Source organism: Lathamus discolor, chromosome 2 (genome assembly GCF_037157495.1).
Source record: "Lathamus discolor isolate bLatDis1 chromosome 2, bLatDis1.hap1, whole genome shotgun sequence".
Taxonomy (NCBI): Eukaryota; Metazoa; Chordata; class Aves; order Psittaciformes; family Psittacidae; genus Lathamus; species Lathamus discolor.
In genome coordinates, this window is record NC_088885.1 from 30,232,085 (window position 1) to 30,250,255 (window position 18,171).

General features: G+C 34.9%; 1 protein-coding gene across 3 annotated transcripts in view; it reads right to left on the bottom strand.

The window, feature by feature from the left end:
• Positions 1–18,171, bottom strand: part of SNX13 (sorting nexin 13) — a 64,721-nt gene that overhangs the window by 31,048 nt on the left and 15,502 nt on the right. For all 3 annotated transcript variants that reach the window (XM_065666270.1, XM_065666269.1, XM_065666268.1), the window contains 7 exons: positions 12,753–12,865; positions 7,814–7,916; positions 4,293–4,382; positions 3,881–4,002; positions 1,413–1,534; positions 1,159–1,260; positions 371–459 (listed from right to left, as the gene is read on the bottom strand). In XM_065666270.1, the coding sequence (XP_065522342.1) occupies positions 371–459; positions 1,159–1,260; positions 1,413–1,534; positions 3,881–4,002; positions 4,293–4,382; positions 7,814–7,916; positions 12,753–12,865 (741 nt within the window). The remainder of the gene's footprint in view (positions 1–370; positions 460–1,158; positions 1,261–1,412; positions 1,535–3,880; positions 4,003–4,292; positions 4,383–7,813; positions 7,917–12,752; positions 12,866–18,171) is intronic.

Sequence of the window (18,171 nt, forward strand, 5' to 3'; positions counted from 1 at the left end):
CAAAATATAACAACTCATTTTATACATTTATTCATAAAGCTAATATAACTAACAATGTAGCCTGTGTAGAGACTAAACAAAAAATCATTAAAACATTCAGTAGGCACTAGCACATCCCGTTCCAATTAACATTAGGTAACATTAATACTTCAAGAAAAACAACATCCATTTTATTAAGCTTCTTTAATGTTGCTAAAGGTAAAAGGAACTTCAAAAACATTTCACAAACACTTCTCTGATATTCAATGTGTATCAAGATTGTACTGCATTTAAAATAACCTACTACTAGATCAATTTTACAAAATAAGAAAAGTAATTCAGATAATTTATTTTTTTATGACACTAAACCAAAGAATTGGAATGTACTTACCCTGACAAAGTATCGCATGATCTTGTTCTGGAAGTCTCCAGGAGGTAGCAATATATACAGTAAAACCTCACACAGATCCCTTAGGAATCCTACGGAGTGAGAACAAGAAGCCCTCAGCACAATGTTATATTATTTCACATCTTATCTAGTATCATAAAAACCAACAGATAAATCCTTAAAATTAAATTCAAATATACAGTCATATATATTCTTAAAGTCCAAGTATCACAGTAACAGCTTTCAGACTGAATATAAATTGCACCGATGTTGACCTGAGACAGGTCTTGGTCTCAAAACTTAGGTAAAAGAAAACCTAACTCCAAAAAGCAAAAACTAACTCCAATGTATTTTTCTTATTTAACATATGGATATGATTCTTCCCCTCCTTCACACTTTGCCCAAAAACATAACTGATTTTTTTTAACCAAAGACTACAAAGTAGTAATAAGGAATGCAGATTTAACAAAAGGCAGTGAGAATACACAAAGCCATCCACTGCCTCTCAGGCATATTGCTATCTATCATATTTATCTTTAACATATTTCTATCTTAAAATTTTCCTCAATGAAGAGTAGCTACATACATACATACCTCTTTACAATTTATAGCATTAATATGTAAAAATCAGAAAACATAAGTTAGGAAATATAAAATATACATGTAAAGTAGATAATCACACTTTGAAAGTCACATGTTAAGATTTCAGTATATTTCATATTGTGAACACAACTGTTAAATGTTTTCATTTAATCTGCTATACTAAAAGTAAATACAGAATATTGAGAGACCTTCTTCATCTTTGGGAGAAGTGCAGACTAGATCACGACAGACTTCTTTTTCCATTTCCACTTCAACCTCAAAGAATGTATCTACAAGTTCCTCAGCTTGATCTATACAAAAGAAAATAAAAAGAAACATAAATTTTTGTAAAGATTAGAAACTTGAGAGTAAACTTGAACTACAAAGCTAACTGTATTTCATACATGTAAGACACCTGTCTACTCAGACTCAAATAAAAAACGTCTTTACATCATTACATTACCTTTCATCTGATCGCCTTTCTCTGCTATTCTTTGCTGAGCTTTTCTGAAAACTCGAAGATGAGTGCCAAAGTCATCAACAAGTCGTGTAGTGAAATAAGGCTGCCAGTCTGTTTCCTTTGACCTATTGGAAAAAGACATGCATGAAAATTAATTTCTTTATCCTGAACACAAAGAATAAATTTCTACTTGTCCTTCCTCCCAGCCAAGAACCACACAGATAGTAAACATGGAAAAGCAAATAAATGAATCTGTTTCCCAATTGCCTATCCACTCAAAACAATTCAAAGATTGTAAAATACCACTCTTGCACCACATTAACATTTATGCTTGAATTACTTTAAGGTCAACTTTAGTATCTGGAATAGTGCTCTGATTCATCTGTGAAAAATCTTGCTATAAACAGTCTACAACCTAAAACTACAATACTCCCCAGGTCTTTTTCAACTGTACTTCCTATTGTTTTGGAAGGCACTGAAACAATATAGTTTTCTTCTGAATTTGCACTACATATATGAGTCACAAAACATATATTTCTCTTTAAATTAAAAGTGACCTAGTATTATCAACAACTGGTTCCACAAACTTATGTAAGAGGTAATTTTTGTTAATCTCCAACAATGTACACAGGTTAGTTGTCAGAAAATAGTCACAGTTAGATTTTCATATAACATAATAATCTCAGTGGTATGAAGATGATGCAGAGAGATTCCGATGATATTCATGCCTTACTAGCCAAACTGAAAAGGCTAACAAAAGCTTGACATTACTGATGGCTTTACTCTGCATTAAGGATTCCACTGAATATTCCACCTGACTTCTCTTTACTTTGTTATAGCAGAATCCTTCTATAACACTTCCTTTTCTGTGTTCTTTCCCTCACCTGCTCTTTCTTCCCTTAAAGAGAGAGAATGGGATAAGGAGCTCTGGAAGAGAGGGAAGCCTACTGCAAAATCTAGATGAGGAAATAAGCAGCAGAGATGCCCAAAGGGCAGTCAATCAAAACCATCCACACAATCAGCGAAACACACAACAGCACTAGGTGGCAGCATTACATCAATCTCTGAAAGGTGCAAGTAATAACGAGGAAAACAAGCACCAACAAAAACCCCACAATATCCCACTGCATTCATTCTCTCCAGAAGCTCACTGGGTATATGAAATATACCCAGATGATGGCATTAAGGCTACTACAGCTATATTAAACTACAGTCATTGCACTACATCAGTTTTCTTAATAACAGCAACTGCTGCAGCCCTGTGAAACCCATTGTACAAAACAACACAACTGCACAGAACTAGTAGCTATTTTTGAAGAGCTATAGTACTGTAGGGGAAAAAAAATAAAATCAAATTTGCTATAACTTGACCTGCTTTGACACAAACCCAGTGCTTGATCCTGTTCAATGAAGTAACTCTGCCAAACAGACAAAAACACTGAAGCCAAGTCCATTTCATGCCAGCACTGGATTGCTTGCTGCAACGTACATTTTATTCAGTCTAGTTTTCACTATTTCCAACACTATTTCCTAGGTTTTCCATTATTTCTCAATCAATAAGATTTTATTATAATCATTTTTTTCATGCTGAAACCTAGCTCTCTATTTCAGACCTTTCCAGAAAAGGACAGTGATTTATGTTCTCAAGCAACAGAGGGAGGAACAGCAACTAGTCAAAATTGCTAAGTTTATTACATTTAGGTGACCCACAAGCACTTCTGAAGAGAAAACAGACACCAATCAGCACAGTGGATGAACACCCGAAATAAAACCTAACAAATGTGTAGACAGATAAAAAGGCATGTTGCACTTGGGCTGAGAAATAAGCCATACTAAAGATGATAAATAATTTCCCAGATGGATTTCCTGACTTCCTACTACTTACTTAAAGAGCAGAAAAAACACTGGACAATTCACAAACTATCCATTTCTTCTGAATCAACCCTGACTGAAAAAAAAAATCATTTACATACATGTCATATCATTTTGTTCCCCAGACACCATTCCTTTAAAAATATTTATTGTTCTTATATATTGAGGAGTAATGCCGCTTTAAAAAAGTTATCAGAGCTGATACAGATGTTTGAATTAAAGGCTTCCAGACCGACTTACCTTTGGAATAGCCCTGCTGTTTATGAAACAGACCTGCATACAAAAAGGTGAAGATTCGTGCAACTCCATGCTTAAGTTGCAGGGGAAAAAAAAAAGCTATTCAGTAATTTTAGACAACCTAAATTTTGAAAAAGCCATTTTGGAAAAGACCATGACTACAAGGATCATCTCCATGCATTCTTTGAGGGATGATCCGAAGACTATAGTTCTTAGATTATGATCTTAAAATTTTACATGCTCTATAAAATGCTCTGAACTAGCATAAACTCTATCATTTAGCTACTACCATACATCCCACAGAGGTATGTGTCCACTTGTTTGTTTAGGCAGTGTATTGACATAAATACAGATAACCTTACCTGGCAGAAAACTGAACAAGTGCATACTGAAGAGCCTGCCTGATTTCCAGAAGGAATGATTCATCATCACTTAGCGTGTAATACCAATACTGCACATAGTCTCTCAGAGAAAACTGGATTACCTGAAATCAGAAAGGAAAAAAAATGAACTGATGAACACAAGACAACAGAAAATAGCTTCTTGTGCCTGATAATACAACAGCAACCATCTTAAAACATAGTGAACCATACAACCCCCCACCCTTACGAAATTGTGAAACAATGCAACTCACATAACACTCTTAAATGTAACAGAATTTCTCAACTTGTATTTGTCTCAAGTATTTAGATACCACACAGTCACTACTTGTGGGAAAAAAAAAACCAACAACAACAAAAAAAACCAAACCAAAACAAAACAAAACAAACTTACCTGCTGCAAAGGCTCATCAATTATATTCGCACCCGTCAGTCTTCTGTCAATCTTAATTGGTCTGGCTTCGCGTTTCATTTCTTCTATGCACTTGAAAGAAATTAGGAAATGTAACTCTACAGGTTTTATCTATAATTAAGAATCAGCTCTACTGCTCATGATATATACATATGTACCCACTTCCAGTAATGACTTTATGATAACATGAAATGTAGAGAGTAGTAAAGATATAATCATAGCATCATAGAATGGTTTGTGTTGGAAGAGATCTTTAAAAATCATCTAGTCCAACCCAATGCAATGAGCAAGGACATCATCAACTAGATCAGGTTGCTGACAGTCCTGTCCAATCCCATCTTGAGTGTTTCCAGGGATGGACATCCATCACTTCTCTGAGCAACAGTATCACTATACAGTAAATAATGGTGAGGAACTAACCTGAAAACCTACTTCTTACCTGTTTACTGTAAAAAGGAGCAAACTTGCTAAAATACTAGATCAGAAGGGAATAATGCAATTGTTCAGTTGTTTGGAGTTTTTCCCTCTCATTTCTTCAACCATTTCAGTTTATTGAATACGCCAGAAGAAAAATTATTCTTTTGTACCATCACTACTTGGTAGATCAATCTTTAAAATGTAATTGATGGGTGGGGTAAAAAAATTCTCTCATAGCAGGACGTGCAACTCTGAGCAGTTAACTTCAGTAACAACTTCATCAGAGCAGACTTTTCACAAGTGACACACTGAAAAATACCCTTTATCAATGCTTCTCTTAGTGGATTAATGCAGTATCAGTCTACAAACTTAAGAAGAAATCTGCAATAAATCCCTTTATTTTCACAGAAATAACGACCCACCAAGTTGCACAATTATTCAAAATTAATCAAGCTACTTTATTATTTGATAGAGAAAGCTACGACTACACTGGAAACACAGAAGAACTGGCAAAAATCATAAATGAAAAAATTATAAACCATATGGCCAGTATTTCTATTCTATATGGTTTTCCCTAAGTAGCTGTCATTCAAACCTGTTAACAGTGAATGGCAGTGAATTACCTGAGGCCAGAAAACATTCCTCTTCCTCCTACTTAACCAGTTCTGTAACCCAATGCAAAAGTAGTATGTTGCAAAAATCTGTATATTTTTAAACTTTCAAGACAAGGGGACAGTTCAACACTACTTTAATATGAATAATGTTGACTCATTCAAACAATACTCCCAGTTATATACTACTGAATCAGCAAAATATTTTGTCTTGACAGTGTTAAAATTACCAAAACAGTACAGAATGGCATGTTTAAGTATTTCTACTAAGCATAGTAAAGTTTAAATTGCCAAAAAATTGTGAGAAGAGACTAAATTGTAAAGTTTTGCAACTGTTAAATATTAATTGGAGTTTAAGAAATGCATACATAAAGCCACATTCAGAAACACACAAACTCAGCTGAAAAATAAGAAGCACTAGCAGTTATGTTTAAAGTCCTTTCTTGAAACTATGCTTGGTAACCGTTAGATATGAAAAATGCCTCATTTGGACTCTGCCACTATTTCCCAAATTGCATACTTGCAGTCACAGATTTCATGAATGCACAAGACACAGAGGACTTAAACGTCTGTATCGAATCTGTAAGATAGTACATGACCAACTGACTCAAAATAGAGATTCAGAGACCAGTCAGTCTCAAATATGCAACTAGTACTTCTAAGTTACCATTGTTATCCTACAGTAATTCGGCAATAATGTACCCTTGTGCTGCAGAAACTGTCTTTTGGATGAAGCATAAGAGACATGAATTATAACAACTGAACATTTCACACTTCCGGTAAAGTTTGGCTGAATCTATAGCTTTAATAGAAAATAGCATTCCAGTAAACAGTTTAGAAGGCTCTAAATTTGCCTTCCATTCAACACTTTTATTATAAAACTGCAGACAACTATGTTTTATAGAGCCAGCACTTTATGACATCATCAAGTACACCCTTGCCACAAAAGATACATAAAACAGACTTAAAAAAAAAATATTTATTCTGCCATCAAACTTAACATAATTGTTTCTCCTTGCCGTGAGGCATTCATATGTTCACAAGTATAGTAAGTGGCACCAAATCCTATGTTGCAATTTACAGTCCGGTACATTCTATGCAATATTTTCATCCACAACTTTGGTGCTCAAACTTATAAGTGATTTCCTTAAAATCAAGTATTTGAACATTCATCTTAGCCTAAGAAATCCCCAAATAACCAAAACCTTTTATTTAACCAGAGCATACATACATACATACTGAGCTCAAAAAGTAACAGTATCATAAAAAAAAAAAGTTTCAGCGATGTAGTGGAAATTTAAAACATGCAAAACCTAGTAAATCTGCTTTCAAAACATGAGACATAAGCAATACTCCACAATCCATTTAAGCACTGATGTCTATAAAATCAAGAACCTCAGTCCCCCAAGATGACTTTTCGTTAGCAGAATAGAACCATTAGCTGGTTGCCCTTTTTCAGCCTCAAACTATATATTTTTCATTTGGATCAGTGATACTACTTTATGGTTTATTTTATATGTAAGTTCCAGGTTTATCTCAACAGACTGGAATCTTAAGTGAAAAGGCCACCTACCAACTGAGCTATGAACCATTGACAAAAAAAGGTCTGTGATTAAAAAAGATACTGCTGAATCACAAAATAGATTTCTATGTGCTACAGATGAGAAAGTTAAAGACACACACCCTTTTACAGACAACATGAATTGTAATGACCTGACAGCTAAGAAAGGGCAGGACATTTCAGTAAAAACAGTTGTGAGATTAAATGTAACATACTAGAAACCTTTGGGTTAAAGTGTTTTCTCTATTCTGATGACTGCAAATGGATTAGGCCAAGACATATCTAAACTTCTGAGTTGCCAAGATATATTGGCTCATAAACCAGGAATTCCTAGAAATTCTACTTCTTGGCTATTACAAATTGGAAGGCGGATGTCACTGCTGCTCTACATTTATCTATAAATTTGCAGGACTTTTGCTTGTCTTAAAGACAGCCAAAGATGGTAACTTCTACATCCCTGAAGTACTTTAAATCTAGACTTTATTACAGTTTAAACTTCATAGTTAGGCAAGCAACATTCTGACACAAACAACTGAAAGAATCAAAACTGGAGAGACTACAGATCCAGTGACAGAAGAATCCTAAATAACCATGACAGTCTTACAAGAAAAGGCAAGAAAGAGATATCACTCCCATCAAAAAAACCCAACACATACAGGGAGTCTGTAAAGGAATGGTTTAATAATTCCCTCTCAGATAATATTAGCAAATCACATCTTAATTAATTTCTCATAATGAAGCCAGAAACAATATTTGAAACAAACATCCCATAGTGCTTAAAAAGCCTGTATTTCAAGCAGGTTCTTTTATCCTGGGAAATGGGTTCAGTCCTTAGATTAATGCTGATTCTAACATTCTCATATTCAAAGTTATAAAATCTGATCTAGAATTTAAAAACAGTAAGCTCTCCTTACCTTAGGGATCCCGACTGATGTACAAGGAAGAAATGAATGTTCACACTGCTCAAGATACTTTTCTGAGTTGCTTTTTCCAAATAAAAGAGTAACCACAAAACCCCTAAAATGAAAAAGAAATACCAGGCAGAACAAGTAAACTTTTACCACCGCTAGAAAATATTTCACAGCAAGTTATAAAATGACAATTCTCACTGTTTACTCTCCTAGTACAGTGCTCTTTCACAGTGTCACATGAAGCTCAACTGACAAAATACTAAATATAAAGTTTCCCAGCCTCATATTATCAGAACATAAGAACGAACTCAAGGTATAAATCTAGAAGAAAACTGAAGTCAAACCCAAGCTGGTGTTTTCTGGGGGGTTGTGAATTTTTTGGTGTGCTAGAGTTTTCTGGTGCCTTTTTTGTTTTGGTTTTAATTCAGCATATAAAAATCTAAATATATGCGCTCCTGGGCCATTTATTTAAAAATAATGTTAGATCAGAAATGCACTGACTTCTTCCCTCACAATTCTACACTGATATTTAAATTATGACTTATAGTTACGTAGGTTACTTTTATTATTAGTTGATTTTATTATTGTTTTCTTTATGATATAATGAAAGCATAAAGGAAAAAACAACCATTACAAAAAGTTCAATTGTGGTCCAACAGCAGTAATTTGTTTATGGGTTATGACACTAGGGTACAAAAACATAAACATAGGGCTGGTTTTACTAAGAAATCGACAAAAACCTAAAGGCTGTGCCAATTATAGTATAATCAAAACATGTAACCTTTAAAAAAGCCAAACATTTAAAAAAACCAAAAAGGAATATGAAGTTACTGCTGCTCAGACTAGCCTTGGGAGGCTAAATATACATAGATTTTTACAAAATTTCAAAGCATTCAATTTAAAGGCCAGCTGACGAACATCTGTGACCACAGGGACTCACAAAGGTATTTCAGGCTTGAAATGTGCTGAAGTAATACATTTTTTTTTTTAACGTAGATTGCTGTTGATATACAATACTCTTATTTATATGATTAGAATAAAATTGCCAACCAAGCTAAAGTACGCCATTTGAAGATTTTGATTCCCAAGCCAGGAATAAGCCTATGTACTCCAGTGGTTCAGTAATTCAGAAGCAGGGAGGTAACAACTCCAGGACAACAACAACAAAAAAAAAAAAGCTACACAAAATTATAACTTGGTAATACATAATAAAATTTCACTTGATACTCTGATTTTCTTACAGCCACCTTTATCTGTTTTTCTACATATGAGAACAAAAAATAAAAGCAAGTCTAATTGCTCTTCTGCTCCAGATACTTATAGATAACTTTAAAATCGTAACACCAATGATGCTAGTAGCACCATAATGCAGTTCAAGGACAAAAACTTGCTTAGAAAAAAATCTCAGTATTAGTTTCACTATGCTTAAAAGGTAACTAATGTTTTGGTTTGGGGTGAGTTGTTTTATCGGGGGGATTTTAACTATTAAAAAGCTAGGGTTTTCTTTTTGTTATCTATATTCTATTAGAACCCTTAGAAAACAGTATATCAAAATGCATTTTTTTAGCATAATTATTTCTTTTTTTTTAAAGCCTTTTATAGTTCACAGTTTTAACTTCAAATACATGCCGGTAACTTGGGGTAATGGAGAAGGCAAGGACAGAAAAGGTGCTTATCTTCTTTTATTCAATAGGATTTAAGGCTTAGAAATAACTAGTTATAGATTATACATCTGTTGTCTCTTGAATATTTTGTCACTTTTAAAGCCAATGACATTTAAAAATAGTAATTTTCTAATATGCTATTGTTTAAATATCTTCTTTGATGCCTTTATGTATTTTCACTTTTAAGCTAGAAATGCTAGGAGCTTCTGCCTCTATAGCAGAAATGAATATATTTTATTCTCCAGTTTAAAACCTGGTGTGTGTTAGAGAAGGATACACAGCCTGACCATTCAGTGTCTGTTAGCTAACCAGAAGCTTCTACTGTAAATGGCTAATTCATCAAGAGAATATTCAACACAGCAAATGAGAAATCATTTTAGTCTTTTCTCTAAATGAAAAGCAGAAAAAGGAGAAATTAATATTTTACTTGTATTTTTGTTACTATGTTTTTCCCAATACTAATCTATGACCAGCTTTGCACAGGGACAGATTAGCACCACAAAGATGAAAGACAGAAAAATGAATCCTACAGATGTACCACTTTTCCCCCCAAGTCTGAAAAGCAACAGCCTCAGCTGAATGCCTTGTGAAAGTCAAAAAGCATCCTCAGAACCACTGCCTATTTGGTCAGCAGTTAGAAACATCAATATAGGCAGCCAATCACATATATATGGATGTGATTAAGTATCAATATGTTTTTTGATGATAGAGCCAATTCCTTAAATGGAAAAGCAGTTGATGGTCCAAGAAATCTCAATTCTCTCATCAGAAGCCTAAAGCTGTTGGTAGAGCTGCAGTTCACATCATTATTCCTTCACTTCCTTAGGACTAAAAGAGGAAAGATAAAGTAAGAAATATCCAAAACACAAAGAAAAGGCAGATGCTAAATGACAGGCACAACACTCAGTATAAGGGGTTTGCACCAGTACTTGAAGCAGAGGTGAAAAATATTTCATGAAGATTAACACACTATAATAGCCTTGGCAACACAGGTTAAACAACATTTGTCTTTTGCCTCCTGCTTTTTATGGAAAGAGCTCAGTTCCCTAAGATCCCTCAGAACCTGAATAGAAGAGAGGTGTACTAAAAATCAAAAGAGCTAGTATTTTATAAATCAGTCTTGGAACAACACAAAATGAAACAAGAACTTCCAATTTAGAGCTTTTATCCATATACACAAAGGGTTTCAGTACCTTTCCACACATGCAATCAACAGTACACTTTCTACAAGCTATCTGTGCAAGCACACAATTCAGAGTATATCAAGAAGAAATAATTGAATAGCACATAACAGAAGTGAAACGGTATAAACGGATTGAACATGTTGATACACCTATGGCATCACCATTGTTTTCCTGCACAACTCAGATAAGGGTTCGCTAAATATTAAGGACACTGCCATAATCATGAACCAAAATCAGATTTTTCATTTTCTAAAGTTATATGTATTATGTTATGATATCTAACTGCTAACTATAAGTGAACAGTTACTTCCTAACATGAATTCCGGTTTGTTTTTAAGAGACACATGACCAAGCAGTTTGCTTAACTTCATGGGATTAAAAAAAAAAAAAAAAAAAAAGGCAGGCAAGAATAATTTAAACATAAAGCTACCTGACCTAGTTAGCACTCATGGCTTTGTATGCTGAATGTTAAAACTTATGTAGGTATGTCACTGAAAAAGATTAACAGTGTAAAAAAGGGCCAGATTGCAGCCCTAGCCAAGTAGATGTGCATGAAGTAATGAAGTAATGACATTCTACGGGAAGGGCTGAGACTTCGTATCTCTGTGCAGAGGTAAACACATACTAGGGAGATGAATACAAATTCTGCTTTAATGGATACATTACCACAAGATGAGCTCATCCCTAAGAGGATCAGTGTTCACTGGCTACAAAAATGAATTAAGGCAGCAAAAGAAACACAACAAAGAGATATCAGAACTGACTTGAGAACGTGCATACTCAAGAACTACATGCAGCCTCATGGTGGCAAACTGTAGCTGACTTCAGACATACCCTATGAGAGACTGTTTTGACTCTTAGCTCTGAAAAGCTAAGCAACTGAAGATAAACAAGAAGGAAGGCTAAGCTTTCAAGAAATTATTATCCCCACATGATTTTTCATACTGCAGATACTAAGGAAGTGTTAATATGAAACAAGCATAAATGGACAAACTCTTGCCCTTTGGATGAACTCTTTGCCTTTTGGTCTGGAAAAAGAGTCAGCAAAATACTTCAATCATACATGTATTAAGACTTAACAAGACAAAAGCATTTACTTAGAAGTCAGTTTTACTTTAACTCACTTTAATACACTATTTTACTTTTTCAGAGGTGGAATCCCAAGTTTAATACAGTTGAAACCCAACCATAACAGCTCTAATTCTAGCCACTAAACTCTAATTCTTTTTTTTTTTTTTTTTTGAGACATACAGGACTATGCTGTATCCAGTAAGAAGGTTAAAAGAGCATTTCAAAGGAAGGTAAAAAATATTAAAGATGTCCTGAACATCTCATGGAAAGTCAAGCAGGTCTTAAATAGCAAAAAGACATTATTATCCTGCAGATTTGTCTTATGAATGAGATGAGGGAAGAATATCCCACTAATACATTTAGACTTGGCATTAAGAAAAAAATTTTTAATGGTTACAAGGCTGAAATAGTAATATAGGATGTAATAATGGTGCTAAAGACTATAACAGCATTACCCACTTGCTCCCTCTCCGTCAAATATATCGGAGCACAACATGTCTACAGCTGCTGAACTGATCTACTTGTTCAAGACATAGCATCATTTCCACACAGCCAGGAAAACACCCACTCACCTTCCCCATGAACAACGTATTAAACTATTTTAGGTAGGAAAATGAGATTGTTACAATGAAAGGGGACATAATTATTTAGTAGGCACTGGGAAAAGAACTGACAAGGTAAGAGAAACTATGAATGGAAGTTAACATTGATTTTTACATGAGCATTTCTCCTCTAACACTCATTAGAAATAGATATTCTTTTTTGTTAGTTAGTTTAATCAGAATTTATTTTTTTTCCTGGACAAAGGTAGTACAAGCACTATTAAATGGCAAAAAAAAAAAATAATTACTTTTGATAGAAAACTTTAATAAAAATAATGTTGCTCATAAAGAGCTACTCAATTGTGGGAATATTAATTACATAAAAGTAACTTCAGATTTCCAGAGCAAACTATTTGCTAATATACACACTGAAATTTTACACTCATAATAAATCATACAAAACATTCAGTAGTATACTTACCCACCCACAAAGCAGAGGATATAAAAGGCAAAGTAAAATATAGCAAAGGGTCCAAAAGTTACTAGAAAAAGCACAAGTCCAAGACTTCCCCATCCCCATATAGAAAGACTGGTCTGTAAACAAGAACACATGGAAAAGAAATAATTAATATGATATTCATGCAACTTTAAGTCATCAAATCAATATTTGCTGTGTCTAAAAAGCTTGAGACATTTTAACTACATACAAAATAAATTTTGCTTGATGAAATAAAAATTACCTTTGTTTTTTAAAAGCATACTGTTATCCAATTACGCTGTAGGCTAGTAGTCTAGTTAAGCCAACAATAGAGCATTTTTCTTTCAAATATTATTCCTCATCTCTCTTCAGATGGGACTATTGCCCTTTAATGTGCAATTTCTTCTCTATCCTCATTTTGTGCACTTTGTTTCTTGAGATACCCTTTCTCTTCCTCCCTGTGAAATTCTCCACTATTTCCAGGAAAAGTATAGGCTTTGTAACAAAACAGGAGGAGATGAATACAATCTCATTTTATACAACTAAACATGTCATTTTCCACAACCAAGGAACACTACACTTCTTCCCTAGATCAAAGCAGTTGCAAGACCAAAAAAGTGTCACTTTCTCCAGTCAAGTCTCAAAAGGGCCAACAGGTGGTGTCTACTGGGCAAGTTTACTTTTTAAATAGAAACTTCAGAAACTGCATCTAAGAATTTTTACCACAGATATCAAGAATGCTTAAACAATTTTTCTGAATATCTAAATATAATTCTGGTTTAAAATCAGGATGTTTAATATATTAAATATATATTAAAATATATATTTATGCATTTTATATTAATTAAAAAATATATTAAAAATATATTAAAGGGATCCCAGATTCCCAGATGAACATTTTCTCCACACAGGCACCATCACTAGAAGAGACCTGGCTTAGCAGGTAGGACCGATACTTTGGCAGCAGGGGAGACAAGGCTTGTTTGGAAAACAAGGTAAACACGTAAAACCATCCGCAAGTGCATCTGTGGGGCTGGTGGGATTTTGGGGCTGGTGCCCTGTATAACGCAGCAGGCAAAACTTCCTGCACTGATGGGATCACCAGGAGTATGAAACAGCAGTGAGATTCAGGTTATTGTGCCACTGTAGGTTATAATATGCATGCATTCATAAACATATACACACATACACACTCGATCTATCTGGACAGACAGACATACATCTGTATGTTCATATATACACACATGCAGGATAATCTAAAAAGCAAGGTAGGGAAAACAAAGTTACAATAGTTTTGGACCTTCACAATGCTGCAATGCAGACAACAAAGATTATATAAATTTAATTCAATCTAGTCTCTAGTGCAATATGGAAAGCGTGTTACAGCCAAGTCCAAAAGCATGAAGCTGATATGTATTTATAGGCCATCAAAACTGTTCCAGCTCTAAGGTTCTAAACTTTTCTTTTTTTGTTGTCTAATTTACGCCTTTCCTACCAGTGATCAAATGACACTCTGATTGGAACTCAGACAACTGCTATGTCAACAAGTAACACTAAGAAAGCATTTAAATAAACTTGTCTTGCAGTTTGACATTTAGAAAACAAGCAAGAGATCGAACACCATATTTGCAGAGAGCCCTGTTTTTAGCTTTTAAAACGGAGGACAAGAGAAGCTTGCCTACAGCTCTCCCATTCCTCTAAAGTGACTGTTTAGATTGCATCATTCCATCTTCGGCATGGGATTCAGAAAAATCAACTTCCTCACAAAAAAGCTTCAAAAACCCTAAAAACAATGAAAAACAATATAAAATAAGGCTCCTACATAAAGTAGCTTCAGTTCTTTCCTGAGAGCAAGACATCAGCTTGCCCAAAAGCAAAATTGTAGCTCTAAGGAGAAACTGTTTCACAGATCTAAACTGTAATTATTGGAGCAATTTAGCTCTTCCTAGTTTATTATAAGTTTAACAGAACATTAAAATGAATTTCTGCTTTCTTTTTAGATAAAGTTTCTTAGCAAGAGACAGAAGCTATACTTTTTTTTCCTCTTAGTGTTTGAAACTGGAGAAGAATGACTCTTGTCTACATACTTACATGCTCTTTAATTAAAAGTGGTGCAATTATAAAAATGGTCTGCAAGTTACTCAATTCTCTTTAGGCTGAAAAAGTGCCTTATTAGATGATATTCACAATACAGTCCACAAAGCTAAAAGGCTGAATATCTGTGCCACAGTAAACTAAAAACAATTTTTGGCCACAACTGAATAGAAGATTTTGTTGACTCATAATAAGCAAATGCAGTAGATAAACTGCACAGAGGGTGGGGAGGAGAAAGACATCAATTTAAAAAAATTGCAAACACAACAATTAACTAAAAAAGACATGAGCTCTCATTATACAGCAACATTTCAATACACAAAGAAGATCCACCATATTCATACCCTCAGAAATACTTTTAGAACTTCTGCAGAGCACTACAAGCAACAGGAAGATATGCACATAGAAGATAACATTAAATAGTGCTCTTTTTTGTAAAAAAACAAAAAAACAAAAAAAAACCAAAAAACAGTATGCTTAATGGTATTATTCAAAAAAGTTAAGTTCTGAATATTGGGTTAGCACTCTAAATGACCTAAAAATTAATTAAACTAGGTAGCAGGACACATATTCAGAGTTGGATGAATGCATAATTAACAAAGAAAGTTCCGTAAGTCTAACAAATAAAACAGTGACCTTTTGTCCTATGCTCTAGTTTTGCAATTTAGCATATGGCTATAGAGATTCAAATCTCATTTGGTATTTTAATAGGATTTCTTAAAACTTGCACAACTTGGTAGACTGCAGTAGGTAGCCTAACAGATTTTGGGGACATAAAAAAAAAAAAAAAAAATCATTAGTATAGTTCCATTAGGCTGACTGTAAACAAAACTTCCCCTAACTTCACAGTTCTTAAAAGGACTTCAGCAGTGTAGAGTCCCAGTCAAAAATTAAAACTTTGTTTAAAGTCCCTTTAAAATATCAAAATCAACTATCAAAAGAAAGTCCAAACATTACACAGGTATGACTATGCAGCTGGTCAGTATGGAACTATCTCAGGTATTTAAATTCAAACCCCACTACTAATAACTTAGTTCCAAATAAGTTTAATTTATAATGTCAATTCTTTAGAAGATTCACAGATTTACTGAAGCTCTGTCTAGCCTTACTGGAGTTAGTTAAGTGCAGGGTGAATGTTTATCACTTGACAGAAAGAACAAACCAGTCTTCTGAAGAGATGGTACAATGCTGGCATTACATCACAGCTATACAGACTCTTTAAGAGAAGCTGACATGGCCTATGCTGGGAGGGCAAACATCCAAACTGAACAGTCATAGTACTATTTACTGAATTTCAAGAAACTAGGGATAGTTACCTAACTACTGAAGAAGAAAATAGGCCTTAATCCCGTAGCAGGCACATATGAGTATATACCGTGTGTATACACACATGTGCACACAGATAAAGGACCTTTATTCCAGATCCACAACCATTCCATCACTTAGCCACTTTTGGTTACCATCATGACATGCCATATACCACCCCCACCATCACCACTTCTTATCTTTCATATCTAAGATCATACAAAGAAAGACTTCTGCAGTGTATTTGAAAGGTCAAATATGCAAATGGCTAACATGACATCAGTTACACACAGTAATTTTCTTCCCATAGTATGGAATTGCTTTAGCAAAATAAACTGCGATTTAAGAAAAGGGCTGCCTGTAAGTCCAAAGAGACCCTGAAGAGCTCATCAGGTGAGAGAAGACACACCGAGGTAATATTCACAGGAGCTTAATTCAGATGTTACAGATAACAAGACTGTCACCTCTCAACAACACCTGCTTTTTTTTTTATTAGGCTTTGCCCTGAATGTTTTTTTCCCAGTATACAGACAACTACTAAAAGCGGTACACAAAAAAACCCACCCTTTTCCTTATATACACGATTTTCCTTCATTTGGCTTGTGCTTCCTAATTAATGCAGCATTCTGATGGTCCCAGTTGCATACTGTTAGTGCTGAACTAAGACTATGTGACTTATGACCATTCACACAGGAGCTTATGTAAATCCATAAAATTCACTGCCTAGAAACCTAGGCCACACAGTGTTCAACCAACAGTTTAAGAAATTCTAGTATGCAGTTATACATAATATAATTTAGTAGTTATGAATTGAGTATTTTGCAGAAAAATCTAGTGGGAGCATGACAAAGATTTAACGTATCAACCACAACGATTTACTCCAATAAGAAACAACTAAGTCTTACTATACTTCAAAGTAGCTTCAATAGGTTTCTTGTTTGCTTAATTCATCTGATATGCTTGCAGAGCTTTGCCTCTATCCTATCTTTAAGCAAAATTCTTGGTTGATACAGGCAAAAATCAAGCCTGTACACTTGATATTGATACACTTTCACTAAAATGATTCACCAATGTAACTATAGGTTTGCTGTCTGGATTTAAACTGGTGCTGTCAATTTCAGTTTGTAGCTGGCAAGAAGATACATGTTTCTAGTTTAATGCAAAACCAGTGCTACTCCAAAAGTCCAGCCAGTGGGCATTCCACTTCTTCCTATCCTCCCCACCGCCCTCAAACAGCAATCACACCTGTTTCCTCTCAAGAAGCTCGGAGTTCCAGGGCCTCCCACTGCAGCCAGAAGCTTCTGTTAAAGGCACTCAGCTTCTTGATTCCCTAACATGTTCAGAGTAGTTACAATTTCAAGTCTGGAGATAGGGCAAGAGGGGAAACAACATCCGTGGCAAGGTGACTGGGTTCTGGAATCATCAGTTTGTCAACCCTGAAGCTTCCTCAGAATACTACATAAGTCTTACACCAGTAGCACCCAGCAGGCCCATACCACTTCTGGAGATGGCCATTTGTGATTGTTTTCAAATATAATAGCAGCAACAGAATAATCTGAACATTGAAAGAATAGCGTAACTGAAAAATAAAACCACACTACTTTGCTCACAACTCTTTTACTGTGTATATTCAACTACATTTGTCCATTAATATTGAAAAACTACAGCAGCTGTTGTGGTTTAAACCCAACCACAAAAGGTCGTTCACTCACTCCCCCCCGCTTTTTCTTTTTCTCCCTCTTTCCTTCCCCCCCCACCTCCCTGACCCTCCCCACTCACAGAGGGATGGGGAGGAGAATCAGGAGAATGTAACTGCCAGAAGTTGAGATAAGAACAGTCCAGTAACTAAGGTACAACACAAATCACTACTGCTACCACCAATGATAATATTGATAACAGAAAATAACAAGAGAAGAGAATACGATACCACTGCCGAATGAGTTCGACCCCCCAGAAGACAGACCATGCCCTTCCGGGTAACTCCCAGTTACTTCCCTGGGCATGATGTGCTGTGGTATGGAAT